The sequence below is a fragment of the Globicephala melas genome, chromosome 1 (genome assembly GCF_963455315.2).
Source record: "Globicephala melas chromosome 1, mGloMel1.2, whole genome shotgun sequence".
Lineage (NCBI taxonomy): Eukaryota > Metazoa > Chordata > Mammalia > Artiodactyla > Delphinidae > Globicephala > Globicephala melas.
In genome coordinates this window covers 55,915,154-55,932,070 of record NC_083314.1, presented here as the reverse complement: position 1 = coordinate 55,932,070, position 16,917 = coordinate 55,915,154, and the positions used below count along the sequence as shown (strand labels likewise).

General features: G+C 36.8%; 1 protein-coding gene across 1 annotated transcript in view; it reads right to left on the bottom strand.

The window, feature by feature from the left end:
* Positions 1-16,917, bottom strand: part of SLC9C2 (solute carrier family 9 member C2 (putative)) — a 149,714-nt gene that overhangs the window by 44,022 nt on the left and 88,775 nt on the right. Inside the window, exons 18-22 of the mRNA XM_060296233.1 lie at positions 14,202-14,299; positions 13,087-13,206; positions 9,692-9,890; positions 8,810-8,998; positions 5,859-6,008 (exon numbers count right to left, since the gene is read on the bottom strand). Of these exons, the coding sequence (XP_060152216.1) occupies positions 5,859-6,008; positions 8,810-8,998; positions 9,692-9,890; positions 13,087-13,206; positions 14,202-14,299 (756 nt within the window). The remainder of the gene's footprint in view (positions 1-5,858; positions 6,009-8,809; positions 8,999-9,691; positions 9,891-13,086; positions 13,207-14,201; positions 14,300-16,917) is intronic.

Below are 16,917 nucleotides of genomic sequence, written 5' to 3'. Positions count from 1 at the left end.
AACCACAGAAAAACAACTAAATGATGTGGAGATAGCCAACCTTCCAAAAAAAGAATTCAGAATAATGATAGTGAAGATGATACCGGACCTCAGAAAAAGAATGGAGGCAAAGATCGAGAAGATGCAAGAAATGTTTAACAAAGAACTAGAAGAATTAAAGAACAAACAAACAGATGAACAATACAATAACTGAAATGAAAACTACACTAGAAGGAATCAATAGCACAATAACTGAGGCAGAAGAACGGATAAATGACCAGGAAGAAGGAATGGTGGAATTCACTGCTGTGGAACAGAATAAAGAAAAAAGAATGAAAAGAAATGAAGACATCCTAAGAGACCTCTGGGACAACATTAAACACAACAACATCCGCATTATAGGGGTCCCAGAAGGATAAGAGAGAGAGAAAGGACCCGAGAAAATATCTGAAGAGATTATAGTCGAAACTTCCCTAACATGGGAAAGGAAATGGCCACCCAAGTCCAGGAAGCGCAGCAAGTCCCATACAGGATAAACCCAAGGAGAAACACACCGAGACACATAGTAATCAAATTGGCAAAAATTAAAGACAAAGAAAAATTATTGAAAGCAGCAAGGGAAAAATGACAAATAACATACAAGGGAACTCCCATAAGATTAACAGCTGATTTCTCAGCAGAAACTCTAAAAGCCAGAAGGGAGTGGCATGATATACTTAAAGTGATGAAAGGGAAGAACCTACAACCAAGATTACTCTACCTGGCAAGGATCTCATTCAGATTCGATGGAGAAATCAAAACCTTTACAGACAAGCAAAAGCTAAGAGAATTCAGCACCACCAAACCAGTTCTACAACAAATGCTAAAGGAACTTCTCTAAGTGGGAAACACAAGAGAAGAAAAGGACCTACAAAAACAAACCCAAAACAACTAAGAAAATGGTCATAGGAACATACATATTGATAATTACCTTAAACATGAATGGGTTAAATGCTCCAACCAAAAGACACAGGCTTGCTGAATGGATACAAAAACAAGACCCATATATATGCTGTCTAAAAGAGACCCACTTCAGACCTAAGGACACAAACAGACTGAAAGTGAGGGGATGGAAAAAGATACTCCGTGCAAATGGAAATCGAAAGAAAGCTGGAGTAGCAATACTCGTATCAGACAAAATAGACTTTAAAATAAAGAATGTTACAAGAGACAAGGAAGGGGACTACATAATGATCAGGGGATCAATCCAAGAAGAAGATATAACAATTATAAATATATATGCACCCAACGTAAGAGCACCTCAATACATAAGGCGACTGCTAACAGCTATAAAAGAGAAAATCGACAGTAACACAATAAGAGTGGGTACTTTAACACCTCACTTACACCAATGGACAGATCATCCAAAATGAAAATAAATAAGAAACATAAGGTTTAAATGACACGATAGACCAGATAGATTTAATTGATAGTTATAGGACAGTCCATCCAAAAACAGCAGATTACACTTTCTTCTCAAGTGCACATGGAACATTCTCCAGGACAGATCACAACTTGGGTCACAAATCAAGCCTCAATAAATTTAAGAAAACTGAAATCATATCAAGCATCTTTTCTGACCACAACGCTATGAGATTAGAAATGAATTACAGGGAAAAAAACGTAAAAAACACAAACACATGGAGGCTAAACAATGCATTACTAAATAACCAAACGATCACTGAAGAAATCAAAGAGGAAATGAAAAAATACCTACAGACAAATGACAATGAAAACACGATGATCCAAACCCTGCGGGATGCAGCAAAAGCAGTTCTAAGAGGGAAGTTTATAGCTATACAAGCCTACCTCAAGAAACAAGAAAAATCTCAAATAAACAATCTAAACCTACACTTAAAGGAAGTTGAGAAAGAAGAACAAACAAAACCCAAAGTTAGCAGAAGGAAAGAAATCATCAAGATCAGAGCAGAAATAAATGAAATAGAAACAAAGAAAACAACAGCAAAGATGAATAAAACTAAAAACTGGTTCTTTGAGAAGATAAGCAAAATTGATAAACCATTAGCCAGACTCATCAAGAAAAAGAGGGAGAGGACTCAAATCAATAAAATTAGAAATGAAAAAGGAGAAGTTACAACAGACACCGCAGAAATACAAAGCATCCTAAGAGACTACTACAAGCAACTCTATGCCTATATAATGGACAACCTGGAAGAAATGGACAAATCCTTAGAAAGGTATAACCTTCCAAGACTGAACCAGGAAGAAATAGAAAATATGAACAGACCAATCACAAATAATGCAATGGAAACTGTGATTAAAAATCTTCCAAAAAATGGAAGTCCAGGACCAGATGGCTTCACAGGTGAATTCTATTGAACATTTAGAGAAGAGCTAACACCCATCCTTCTCAAACTCTTCTAAAAAACTGCAGAATAAGGAACACTCCCAAACTCATTCTATGAGGCCACCATCTCCCTGATACCAAAACCAGACAAAGATACTACAAAAAAAGAAAATTACAGACCAATATCACGGATGAATATAGATGCAAAAAATCTCAACAAAATACTAGCAAACAGAATCCAACAACACATTAAAAGGATCATACACCATGATCAAGTAGGATTTATCCCAGAGATGCAAGGCTTCTTCAATATACGCAAATCAATCAATGTGATACACCATATTAACAAATTGAAGAAGAAAAACCATATGATCTTGATAGACGCAGAAAAAGCTTTTGACAAAACTCAACACCCATTTATGATTAAAAAAACTCTCCAGAAAGTGGGCATAGAGGGAACCTACGTCAACATAATAAAGGCCATATATGACAAACCCACAGCAAACATCATTCTCAATGGTGAAAATCTGAAAGCATTTCCTCTAAGATCAGGAACAAGACAAGGATGTCCTCTCTCATCACTATTATTCAACATAGTTTTGGAAGTCCTAGCCATGGCAATCAGAGAAGAAAAAGAAATAAAAGGAATACAAATTGGAAAAGAAGTAAAACTGTCACTGTTTGCAGGTGGCATGACACTATACATAGAGAATCCTAAAGATGCCACCAGAAAACTACTAGAGCTAATCAATGAATTTGGTAAAGTTGCAGGATACAAAATTAATGCACAGAAATCTGTTGCATTCCTATACACTAATGATGAAAAATCTGAAAGAGAAATTAAGGAAACACTCCCATTTACCAATGCAACTAAAAGAATAAAATACCTAGGAATAAACCTACCTAAGGAGACAAAAGACCTGTATGCAGAAATCTGTAAGACACTGATGAAAGAAATTAAATATGATATCAACAGATGGAGAGATATACCATGTTCTTGGATTAGAAGAATCAATATTTTGAAAATGACTATACTACCCAAAGCAATCTACAGATTCAATGCAATCCCTATCAAATTACCAATGGCATTTTTTACAGAACTAGAACAAAAAATCTTAAAATTTGTATGGAGACACAAAAGACCCCGAATAGCCAAAGCAGTCTTGAGGGAAAAAAATGGAGCTGGAGGAATCAGACACTCTGACTTCAGAGTCTACTACAAAGCTACAGTAATCAAGACAATATGGTACTGGCACAAAAACAGAAATACAAATCAATGGAACAAGATAGAAAGCCTAGAGATAAACTCATGCACATATGGTCAACTAATCTATGACAAAGGAGGCAAGGATATACAACGGAGAAAAGACAGTCTCTTCTATAAGTGGTGCTGGGAAAACTGGACAGCTACATGTAAAAGAATGAAATTAGAACACTCCCTAACACCATACAAAAATAAACTCAAAATGGATTAAAGAACTAAATGTAAGACAGGACACTATAAAACTCTTAGAGGAAACATAGGAAGAATACTCTTTGACATAAATCACAGCAAGATCTTTTTTGATCCACCTCCTAGAATAATGGAAATAAACAAATGGGACCTAATGAAACTTCAAAGCTTTTGCACAGCAAAGGAAACCACAAACAAGACGAAAAACAACCCTCAGAATGGGAGAAAATATTTGCAAATTAATCAACGGACGAAGGATTAATCTCCAAAATATATAAACAGCTCATGCAGCTCAATATTAAAAAAACAAACAACCCAATCCAAAAATGGGCAGAAGACCTAAATAGACATTTCTTCAAAGAAGACATACAGATGGCCAAGAAGCACATGAAAAGCTGCTCAACATCACTAATTATTAGAGAAATGCAAATCAAAACTACAATGAGGTATCACCTCACACCAGTTAGAAGGGGCATCATCAGAAAATCTACAAACAACAAATGCTGGAGAGGGTGTGGGGAAAAGGGCATCCTCTTGCACTGTTGGTGGGAATGTAAATTGATACAACCACTATGGAGAACAGTATGGAGGTTCCTTAAAGAACTAAAAATAGAATTACCATATGATCCCGCAATCCCACTACTGCACATGTACTCAGAGAAAACCATAATTCAAAAAGACACATGCGCCCCAATGTTCATTGCAGCACTATTTACAATAGCCAGGTCATGGAAGCAACCTAAATGCCCATCAACAGATGAATGGATTAAGAATATGTGGTACATATATACAGTGGAATATTACTCAGCCATAAAAAGGAACGAAATTGGGTCATTTGTAGAGACGTGGATGCATCTAGAGACTGTCATACAGAGTGAAGTAAGTCAGAAAGAGAAAAACAAATATCGTGTATTAACGCATATATGTGGAACCTAGAAAAATGGTACAGATGAACCGGTTTGCAGGGCAGAAATTGAGCCACAGATGTAGAGAACAAATGTATGGACACCAAGGGGGGAAAGCGACGGGGGGTGGGGGTGTGATGAATTGAGCAATTGGGACTGACATGTATACACTGATGTGTATAAAACTGATGACTAATAAGAACCTGCTGTATAAAAAATAAATAAAATAAAATTCCAAAAAAAGAATTAAATACATATGCATATTATTAAAATTATTATTGCCTAATAGTAGAGGAATTTAACCCAGGAGTGGTGGCTTTGGGGCTGTCTCTGGGAGATGGTAGAGTGGAGGGCTGAGAGGGATAATTTTATTTCTTTTATTATATTATTTCCAAGTTGCAAAATTATGCATGAACATTTTTTACCATAAGTGTTCTGTGTGTGTGTCTGTGTGTGTATATTCAAAGATCTTACCTCTTAGGCCATGGAATTGAATACTCTGAAGCAGAAAATCATAAAAGTTAAAGTTAAAATAGCCCTTTTAGGAACGTGACTCTGCTAAATTGCAGAGGGGCCTGAAGTGGACAGACTGGTGTGAGGGAAGCTGGTTAGGAGGTGATTCATTCCACCTATGAGTTCCTAATGTGCTTACGTCCTCATCTCCCATTTGGTACTTAACTCATACTGCCTGGAAATGAGGAGGATCTTGAATGATAAAAAAAAAATAATAATAAATACGACCACTCATGCACTCCTCAGTACCAGCATTTGAAGTTTTCACTGTCAAATCTTTGTTCTCTTTCCCTCTCTCTCCCGCCACTTCAGACCTACCCTTTCCTTAAAGCCTTATTCACGTCTCATTTCCTATATGAAGCCTATTTCAAGTGTCCTACCCTTCGAGAGTGTTACAAAGACAGAATCTTTACTCTGCACTCAGAAAATAAAAATGAATAGATTTTCTTCTCTGAAGATCATAAATGAGTTTGATAATCATAGCTGAAATTTAAAGAGCAGAGACTGTTCTCTGCAGCACCTCGTATCACATAATAAACAACTGAATCCCTTTCACTTGATATAATTTATCTGTTGGGTCAAATACATGCAGAAATGGTCTTAAAAGAAATCAAGACACCTAAGTGATGTTTTCCCCAAATGACCAGTGCTTGTCCCTCACCTGATTTATGGATTTTCGGCTAGAAATTTGTTTTATTAAAAACTTGGTATCCTCTTGACTTTTGACATAGCCTTTTGTAATACTATACATCAAGCTGAGGCGCTTTTTGATCTGCACATCTACAATATTCATCAGCAGTGGTATTAGTACCTGGAATAACAGAGAGAAAAAAACTGAAAATTTAATGAGGAAAAGCACCCTCTAAGGCAGATGTTCTCAAAGTGTCATTTCTAACAAGCTTGTTAGAAACACAAATGCGACACCATTGCTGAAACACAAATTCTCAGGCCCCACTCCAGACCTGCTGAATCAGAAACTCTGGGGATGGGCCCCCATATCGGTGCTTTAACAAGTCCTCCAGGTGATTCTATGCACGCTCAAGTTTGAGAGCCACTCTAAAGAAATGAAAGCTCAATGAATAACTGTTCTGTAGCTTTAAGGGGAAATCCCTACCCTGCGCTTTCCCTCATTCTCCATATCACCAGTTTTCAGGGGACAAGAGAGGTCACCCCAATAACTTGGGTGATAGTAACCAACTGAATAAATCTCTCTACACCTCAGTTTCTCCACTTGTAAGATAAGGACCTTAGGGTATCTAAGATCCTCCTTAGCTCTAAATTTCTCAAATCATAAGCTGAGGAAGGAGAGTGCAGTGACTGAGGAGAGTGGGATTTTTAAATATAAACCTCCCTGGGTTCAAATACCAGCTCTGCTACTCACCAGCTCTGTGACCTTGAGCAAGTTACTTAGTGACTCTAAGGATTCAGTGTCCTCATCTGTTCAATGAGGATAATAATACCTAAGTACCAGAATTCCAGTGGAGTGGCCTTCACGAGCAATGCAGTGAATCACAGAGACAGATGCACATCAGAGCACAGGGAGGACGGTGAGGGGCCAGGTAACACAGGAGGAACATGTGACCAGGAAAAGGACATCACAGAGAAGGAGTCACAAGAGCAGAGAAGGGACAGATTTTTTTAAAACTGTTATTCTGGTTGTGAAACTTTGGGCAGAGGGAGAGATATTAAAGAGGTTTTTTATAAAGTTTTATTCCATGATGCACTGGCACCCCCTGGGCCAATCTGAAGTAAAGGTCTCCAATATTCTTCAAAGTTTTCCAATACAGATTTGTTTCTTTTGAAAGCCACACTCTGCTGAGACTGGCTATTAGGACACCTAACTTGATAGAGTGGTGACACCTACTTCACAGGGCTCTTATAATAATTTAACTAGATAATGTAAGTAAAGTGGTCTGCACAGTTCCTTGAACATAGTAACTGTTCAGTAAACAAAAGCTAATCATGACTATATTTACTTAAATACACTCCACTGGGACTTGTCAGAGCATGTTAAACAGAAATAGCAACTAGTTCACACTTTAAATAGGGTTGACTTCCACAATAACACATCTTTAAATCTTTATTTCACTCAGAGAGACTTTTCACAAAGTATTCCTTCTAAAATAATTATTTTACATTCATCTGCATAAGATCCCTGTATAAAAACTGCTTATCTAAGGACACCTCTACCTTCCACATTAAGACTTAGCCTCATTCTACATATCCTCATTTCTAGAGGCGTTTGTATTATGGTGGGTTATACCTTATGTCGACACTTTGCTCTAAACTCAGCTCATAAGGAAAAAATCATAAATAAATTGTGCATACAACTCTGTAGAGTCATCCTTATGAACACTAAAGTTTGGTAACATTAATAAAGAATCAAGGAAGGAACAAAAAAAGGAAGTCAACAAGCACAAGTCTGGGCATTCAGACGATTTTGCCTTTAAGATCACTATAAAATTGCTTGGAGAACGGGGACTAGATGGAGGATTCTAATGTATGCCTTTTGCCGTCAGGGTTTACAGCAATGTTTTTTCATATTAAGCCTCTATAACTTCAATACATACTAAAAGACTTATTTGATGTAATAAGAATTAAGCAACTCAAAAATATGGAGTGGCAAGTGAAATCATCTAGAGCACCCAAGTTAAAAGCTTATATAGGGCTTCCCTGGTGGCGCAGTGGTTGAGAGTCCGCCTGCCTATGCAGGGGACACGGGTTCGTGCCCCGGTCTGGGAAGATCCCACATGCCGCGGAGCGGCTGGGCCCGTGAGCCATGGCTGCCGAGCCTGCGCGTCCGGAGCCTGTGCTCCGCAACGGGAGAGGCCACAACAGTGAAAGGCCCGCGTACTGAAAAAAAAAAAAAAAAAAGCTTATATAACGCAACTGCATTGGAAAGAGAAAGGAGGCTTAAGAATGGAGACTGAAAATCTGAAGATCTACCTTCAGAATCAAAACCAGAGCCACGAAAAGAAGAAATGGTCATTGTTAAGGAGATTGAAGGCCACAGTAAAACTGAACTTCATAGGCAGTGGGCTCTAGGGTAAATATTTTTATGCTTCTGCACAGTTAGGGCTTTATGAGCAAATTTTACTAAAACTTGGAGAACTTGTTTCTGGGTAATCCTGCTGCACGGGAACCACTGTTTTCATTTATTCATTCAATACATAACTTATTAAGTACTAACTATATACTAGGTACCATTCTGGAGCCACAGGTTACATCAGTGACCAAAACAAAGATCCCTACCTTGTGGAAAGCACATATAACATACAGTAAAAAAGTGATAAGTGCTACGCAGAAAAATTAAAATTTAAACAAGTGGAGGGGGATCAGAGAGATGGGTGGAACACGCTGGGAGTATGGAGGGCAGGTTGCCATTTTACGTAGCGTAAAAGAAGGTCAGGGAAGACCTTCTCCATGAGAAGGTGAGATTTGAGCAATGACTTGAAGGGAGTGAGAGAGTGAACCATGCAGATACCTTTAAAGAGAGGGTTCCAGGAGAAAAGACAGCTCCCTCCCTCATTTCTTTCAAAATAGTGAGGTTTCTTAATTCATTTGACAAATAGTATAGGAAAAAAAAAAGTATTTTAAAATTTGAAGTTTTACCTTGATAAGAGGAATAAATCTAATTATTCTGAAATAACCTATTATTACTGTAAACTGAATAAGAACCAAGTGGTCTGGTCTCAATCTGACAAAGTATATACAAAATATATCAACGATTCCAATAAGCACGATACAAAATTCCAAAGTGTTCCAATGTTGATGAAAATATCTGCTTTTCAAAATTGTTATCTGTTTAGAAAACATATAGAATGTACATCATTTCATAGCACTATACAATGATATGGGGAGGGGATTCTTTAAAATTAACAGTTAAATCCTCAACTACAAATGAGTTATATTCCAAAAGTTGGGTTTTAAGTCATTCATTTGAAATTCAAAAATATCCTACATCAAAAATTATAATTTGATTCCAAATATACATGATCTATTATGAAGCTGTAATGCCAAAGAAAAGCAATGAAAAGTACTAAACAGATTCATTGCAATACTATTAATTATAATTAAAGTATGAAAATGTAATGCTGATAACTCATCTTTGAAGCATTTATCCTAAAAAGTAGTTCTCATCTTATGACAAGTAACTAGCAAACCATTTTGGTTTTATTCACTTATTTATTCTTTGCATCATTACAGGGAGTATTTGAGGGAAACAGCAAATGTCTAGATTTTCAATTCTTTTTTGCCTGATCTTTGAGATTCTCTCCACTTTTATACTTCTCTTATCTGATATCCAAGACTAACTGTTTTACTGATTTCATTATTAAACTCAGAAAATTCAAAAAGATTACTAAAATTCCAGGATCCTATCAACTGCTACAGCAAAAGGCTTCTAGTATCAATTATTTCCAAAAAATGACAAAAATAGATTCCAATTATCTAAACTGTTCTTTTTATAGGATACATTTCTATTTTAAACAGTACCTTCAATGCTGATTCTAACAGATATAAAAATACAAAATAGTAGTTTACTAATATCAGTGCTGACACATTTAATTCTCTTGCCATTGGCCATAGATGCATTATCATAGGATAAATGTACATTATCCGTATAATATGTCCTGCATATTCAAATTCTTCTGAAAATACAATGTGATATATAAAAATCAGAAATTTATTATTCCTGAAAAAAAAGAGATCAAATAAAATGTCAGATCACTTTAAAGGTATAACAATTAAAATCTGAAGTTCATTTGTTTAAATAAATATTAACATTAATTTGAAGAAAGATACAAATAATATGAAACAATAGCTAAGCAAAAATCTAAACCATACTTTCTAGACATAAAAATCATAAGGGAAAAAGATAAAAATATGGCTCTTGGTAATCTAGATCAGGGCTGAGGAGCTTTTTTTTAAAGTTAATGTCTTATGCTTATTATTCACCCAGGTAGAAAAAACATTTTCATTAACCTCTGCCAAAACATTAGGTACTGTAAATACATATTCATTTGGGAGGGTGGCTTTTGGGGGTGTGTGTTTTTCTTCCAGTTTTCTTAAGATATAATTGACATACAGCACTGTATAAATTTTAAGGTATACAACATAGTGGTTTGGCTTACATACATCACAAACTGATCATCACGGTAAGTGTAGTGAACATCCATTATCTCATAGAGATGCAACATTAAACAGAAAATTTCTCCTTGTGATGAGAACCCTTAGGACTTACTCCCTTAACAGCTTTCATATGTAACATGCAGCAGTGTTAACTATATTCATCATGGTGTAATACATTACCTCCCTAGTACTTATTTATCTGACAAATGGAAATTGTACCTGGTGACTGTTTTCATCCACTTCCCCCTCTCCCACCCCCCACCTCTGGTAACCACAAATCTGATCTTTTTTTTCTATGGATTTGTTTGTTGGTTTGTTTTTGAAGTATGATTGACCTAGAACACTATGTTAGGTCCTGTTACACAACACACTGATTCAATATTTCTAGACCTTTTAAAATGATAACCACAGTAAGTCTAGTTATGATATGTCACCATACAAAGATACTACATAGGTACTAACTATATTGCCCACACTGTACATTTCATACTGGTTACTCATTTATTTTGCAACTGGAAGCTTGTACATTTTAATTTCCCTCACTATTTCTTTCCTCCCCCGACCCCTCCCTTCTGGACACTACCTGTTTGTTCTCTGTATCTATGACTCTGTTTCTCTTTTGTTAAGTTTATTCATTTGTTTTGTTTTTTTAGAACCCACATATAAGTGAAATCATACAGTAATTGACTTTCTCTGTCTGACTTACTTCATTTAGCATAATACCATCTAAGTCCATCCACATGGCAAATGGCAAGATTTCATTCTTTTCTAGGGCTGAGTAATATTCCATTATATATATGGAATATATACATACATATTGAACCATCCTTGCATCCTTGGGATAAATCCCACTTGATCATGGTGTATGATCCTTTCAATGTATTGCTGAATTTGGTTTGCTAATATTTTGTTGAGGATTTTTGCATCTATTGATATGCTCATCAGTGATATTGGCCTGTAATTTCCTTTTTTTGTGATATCTTTGCCTGGTTTTGGTATCAGGGTAATGCTGGCTTTATAGAATGATTTCAGAAGTGTTCCTTCCTCTGCAATTTTTTGGAATAATTTGATAAGGATATATGTGTTAACTCTTCTCTAAATGTTTGGTAGAATTCATCTGTGAAGCCATCTGGTCCTGGAATTTTGTTTGTTGGGAGTTTTTAAATTACTGATTCAATTTCAGTACTGGTAATTGGTCTGTTCATATTTTCTACTTCTTCCTGCTACAGTCTTGGGAGATTGTACCTTTCTAAGAATTTGTCCATTTCTTCTATCTTATTGGCATATAACTGTAGTACTCTCTTGTGATCCTTTGTATCTCAGTGATTTCAGTTGTAACTTCTTTTTCATCTGATTTTATTGATTTGGGCCCTCTCTTTTTCTTGGTGAGTTGGGCTGAAGGTTTATCAATTTTATTTATTTTTTCAAAGAACCAGCTCTTAGTTTCATTTATCTATTCTATTGTTTTTTAGTCTCTCTTTCACTTATTTCTGCTCTGATATTTATGATTTCTTCCTTTCTATTAACTAAGGGCTTTGTTTGTTCTTCTTTTTCTAGCTCCTTTAGGTGTAAGGTTGGATTGTCTGTTTGAGATTTGTCTGGAGAGCATTTTCTAAAATCAAGGCTAATCACACATAGGAACAATGCAAAAATTCATACATCAAAAGCAAGAAACAAATTAATTTTGAGAAAAACATCAACACTGCTTAAAATTAGGAACAGAATGAAATATTCTATTCAATATTACTATGACATTTAAAAAATTTTTTTCTATTCATCTAAAGTAGAAGCTGACAAAAAGAGGTTACTTGGATATATGTCAAGATCCTAGGGTTTTAAATTTTTATATTTTTCTGTAAACTTAATCAATGGAAGAAAGTAAAAAATTATCATAATTTGTTACGAAAAGCATGTTAACACCCACTTAAAATTTATTAGCATTAATGGTCCCAGTATTTTCTCATTTGACATCTTTTTTTTTTTTTGCAGTACGCGGGCCTCTCACTGTTGTGGCCTCTCCCGTTGCGGAGCACAGGCTCCGGATGCGCAGGCTCAGCAGCCATGGCTGATGGGCCCAGCCGCTCCACGGCATGTGGGATCTTCCTGGACCAGGGCACAAACCCATGTCCCCTGCATCGGCAGGCTGACTCTCAACCACTGCACCGCCAGGGAAGCCCTGACATCTTTTGTTAGTAGAAAAACCTTGTCTTTCTGCTCTAAAAAGTATATAAGCTCACAACTTATATAACAAAACAAAGAGTCTACACAAGTTAAGAAAAATCTGTATCTTGCGTTATTTTGGACGTTGTTTATAATTATTATTAAGGCCATGCTGTGTTTTTCCTAATTATAGACATCAACAGAACTATCCCATGGCACAGATGAAATTAAGTTGAGAGCTAGATCTAGTCTTTGAGTTTGCTATTTCTCACCCCTGCTCATCCCAGAAGAATATGAAAGAAGTCCAACATGTAATGTGACCCTAAGACATGGTAATTCAAACTTGAAGAATCCAAATATGACCATCCTTTTCATCTTTTTTCTACCCACTCTCTAATAGAGGTGCCAATGAAATTGGTAAAACAGAATGGAGAAAGAGAAGCAAGAACTTTGTTCCTTCCGCACTCAATCAATAAGACTTGACTATAATATTAGTTGGGTTTTTTTTTTTTTTAGGGAAGATCAAAGTAATCTATTCTGACAATGTAGAAAAGGTCATATTTTCAAGTACATTGCTATTACAGGTTCACAGTACTTACCCATATAGAGAAAGAGGTGTCTTATCTTCATGATATTCCAAGAAAGTTAATATGTTTTTAAACTTCATAAGCCAACTTCTAGCTCTTACATAAGTTGAAACATCATAAATACTCATGAATCTAATAGAGAAAAATATACATATGTGTTATAATGAAAAGCAAGTGCTATACCTTTGGGTAATATAAAACAGAAAGTTATACTAAACATAAATGTAATATGGGTTTATTAAATATGCCTCTGTATCCATCCACCTACCCACCCATGGTCATAGAACAGAAACATTTTTAGTGGGAGACTCCTGCTGTCCATGTTCCTGGAACTATCTGTGACCTGAGGTAGAACATAATTAAAACTTCAGAATCCAACTCTTTGGGGTTTAGAATCAAGCTTCCTTTTGTCATGCCTTGACTAGCCCAAGATTCTCCAAGGCCCTGAAGTCTCTGTCCTTCCCAAACTTTATTTAGGAATTGATGCTACATCTCCCAGATATATTACCAGGCTGCTGAAATGTTAACTATCACCCAGACAGAATCTCCTATCACTGTTGCCCCACAGGTTTGTCTTAGACCATCCATTATCTAATGTTTCAGGACTGTAACCAGGTATCAATATATCTCTAAGATACTGAGCTTTTCCCATCATATTAATTGCATCTATCAGTTCCATGGGTTGGATCAATTCCTCCAGATCCTATGATCCTATTCCACCCCAGAGAGCAGTTTAATGGCAGGCTCCAGGCCTCCTTACTTCCCCTATGCAGTAATTTAGTAAATATGATATAAAGACAAAATAATTATCACCATAATTAAAACTATATGGGTTCTTTTTCATGGCTCCCCTTGTCTCTCATATAATTGCTCTGTAGTCAAATCTTCCTCCAGAAACTCCCAATGTCATCAAAGTTATGAATTTTCAGGGAGAAAAGTATAAACAAGAAAAATAGGAAGTAAAATAGAAAAGTAAAGTAAAGTAAAATAGGAAGTAGATGGATGGACGGACAGATAGATAAGATAAAAAGATTGATCAATCTGGACACTGAACTCTCAGTTTCTTCATTCTCTATCACATACCCATTCAATTTTGGAAATATCAGTTAAAGAAGTATTACACTTACTTTCCTTGGATGTGGCAATAGCTTTTGGTTGCACCAATTAATGTCCGGGCTGCCTCTACACTGAGGACTCCGTCATTACACTGTTTTTCAAAGCTACTCTAAACATACAATTTTAAATAAAAATTACAAAGGACGAAAACATTAATGTAATGTACTCTGCTTGATCTTTACATACCCCTCACTATTATTATTGAACTCAATATATGAAAATATACTATTCAAAAACTTCTAGAGCAAGAAATAAATTTCATTCAATTTAAATATTTACAGAATATTCCATTTTTGCAAAGTACTCTCTCAGGAAACTCAAAATCTATACAACTCAAAGAGTTTACTTCAGATGTTCAACATCACTAATTATTAGAGAAATGCAAATCTAAACCACAATGAAGTATCCCCTTGTACTGGTCAGAATGGCTATCATCAAAAAGGCTACAGGGGGCTTCCCTGGTGGCGCAGTGGTTGAGAGTCCGCCTGCCGATGCAGGGGACACGGGTTCCTGCCCCGGTCCGGGAAGATCCCACATGCTGCGGAGCAGCTATGCCCATGAGCCATGGCCGCTGAGCCTGCGCGTCCGGAGCCTGTGCTCCGCAACGGGAGAGGCCACAACAGTGAGAGGCCCGCGTACCGCAAAAAAAAAAAAAAAAAAAAAAGGCTACAAATAATAAATGCTGGAGAGAGTGTGGAGAAAACAGAATCCTTGTACACTGTTGGTAGGAAATGTAAACTGGTGCATCCACTAGGGAGAACAGTATGAGGTTCCTTAAAAAACTAAAAATAGAGCTACCATATTATCTAACAATTCTACTTCTGGGTATATATCCAAAAAAAAAAAAAACCCCAAAACTCTAATTCAAAAAGATACATGCACCTCAACATTCATAGCAGCACTATTTACAATAGCCAAGACATAGAAACAACCCAAGTGCCCATCAACAGATAACTGGCTTAAGAAGATGTGGCATATATATAAATATATATATATATATATATATATATATATATGAATATTACTCAGCCATAAAAAAGAATGAAATATGCCATTTGCAGCAACATGGATGGACCTAGAGATTACCATACTAAGTGAAGTAAGTCAGACAAAGACAAATATCACTTATATATGGAATCTAAAAAATAATACAAATGAGTCTATACACAAAATGGAAACAGACTCACAGACATAGAAAACAAACTTATGGTTACCAAAAAGGAAAGGTGGGGAGGACAAATTAGGGATATGGGATTAACAGATACAAACTACTATACATAAAATATACACAATAAGGATTTACTGTATAGCAAAGGGAATTATAGTTAACATCTTATAATAACCTATAATGGAATATAATCTGAAAAAAACCAAACTGAATCACTATGCTGTATGCCTGAAACTAACACAATATTGTAAATCAAATATATTTCAATTTTTTTAGAAAAGATAACATGCAGTGGGTCGTTACATGGGATTGTTCGTTTAAAAAGTAAATGTGGGGGCTTCCCTGGTGGTGCAGTGGTTGAGAGTCCGCCTGCTGATGCAGGGGACACGGGTTCATGCCCTGGTCCAGGAAGATCCCACATGCCGCGGAGCGGCTGGGCCCGTGAGCCATGGCCGCTGAGCCTGCGCGTCCGGAGCCTGTGCTCCGCAATGGGAGAGGCCACAACAGTGAGAGGCCCATGTACCGCAAAAAAAAAAAAAAAAAAGTAAATGTGGTAGGTCATTAGAACAATGGTCCCAATGTAGCATGCCTTTCCCATGCCTCTTTGTAACTAACACTGCTGCTCCTTCCTTCAAAGGTGGGGTCTTCACTCATTGAATCTGGGCTAGCTTTGTGATTTACTTTAACTAATAGAACGGGGGTAAAAGTGATGTTATTCAATTTCCAGAGCCTAGGAGATACAGAGGGCTTGCAGCTTGTCCTCTCACCCTGTTGGAACCCAAAGACCACCATGTAGTAAAGAAGCCCAGTTCACTCTACTGGAAGATAGGAAGCCATGTGGAGGAGAACCAAAGTGCCTTTAGTCTACCCTCTCAAGCAGACTAAAGGCTTTCTCAGACTCATATTGTCTGACATGTGGCCTGTATGAAAAGGAATTGCAGAGTAGAGTGGACTACAATGCGACTCATTGAAAACACATGAGTTTTTAAGGAAACTGTATCAGATTGGACTAAAAAAGACAGTACGAGTTCTAAATAAATAGGAATTTCCATTTCTACTGGCAGAAATCAGTCTGAGAAGGTTACTCAGCCACAAACATGGATTATTTCCTATGAAAATGTAGAGAATGGGGAGAACTGGGACATATGCCCATCTGGATTTCAGAATTGCCAAGGACCAGTGATTAATCAGTGCTTCCTGTTCTTCACCTTCTTGAACAGAGGTGTCTGTTGATCACCACTGAATGTTGTGGGTGGAGGTGGGGTAGACAGATAATTTCTCTTTTTAGTCCACAGGTCTCTGGATCAAGAGGAATCATACTTAAGGAGATACAACCAAGAAGCCTCAGCAGACCTAGACTAAATGCACATCATGAGATACTGGACTTTGAATCTGATACCATAGTAGGATGAAGGCTTGCCAGGGTTCGGGGCGGGCGTGCAGTGTCTTAGAAAAAGATGAGTGTGTTTTGCTTCGTAGGAGGGGTAAAAATATTTGTGGCCAGTGAGTGGAACATTTAAATATGGTCACAAATTCTTTGCATCTCTTACCATCGCGAG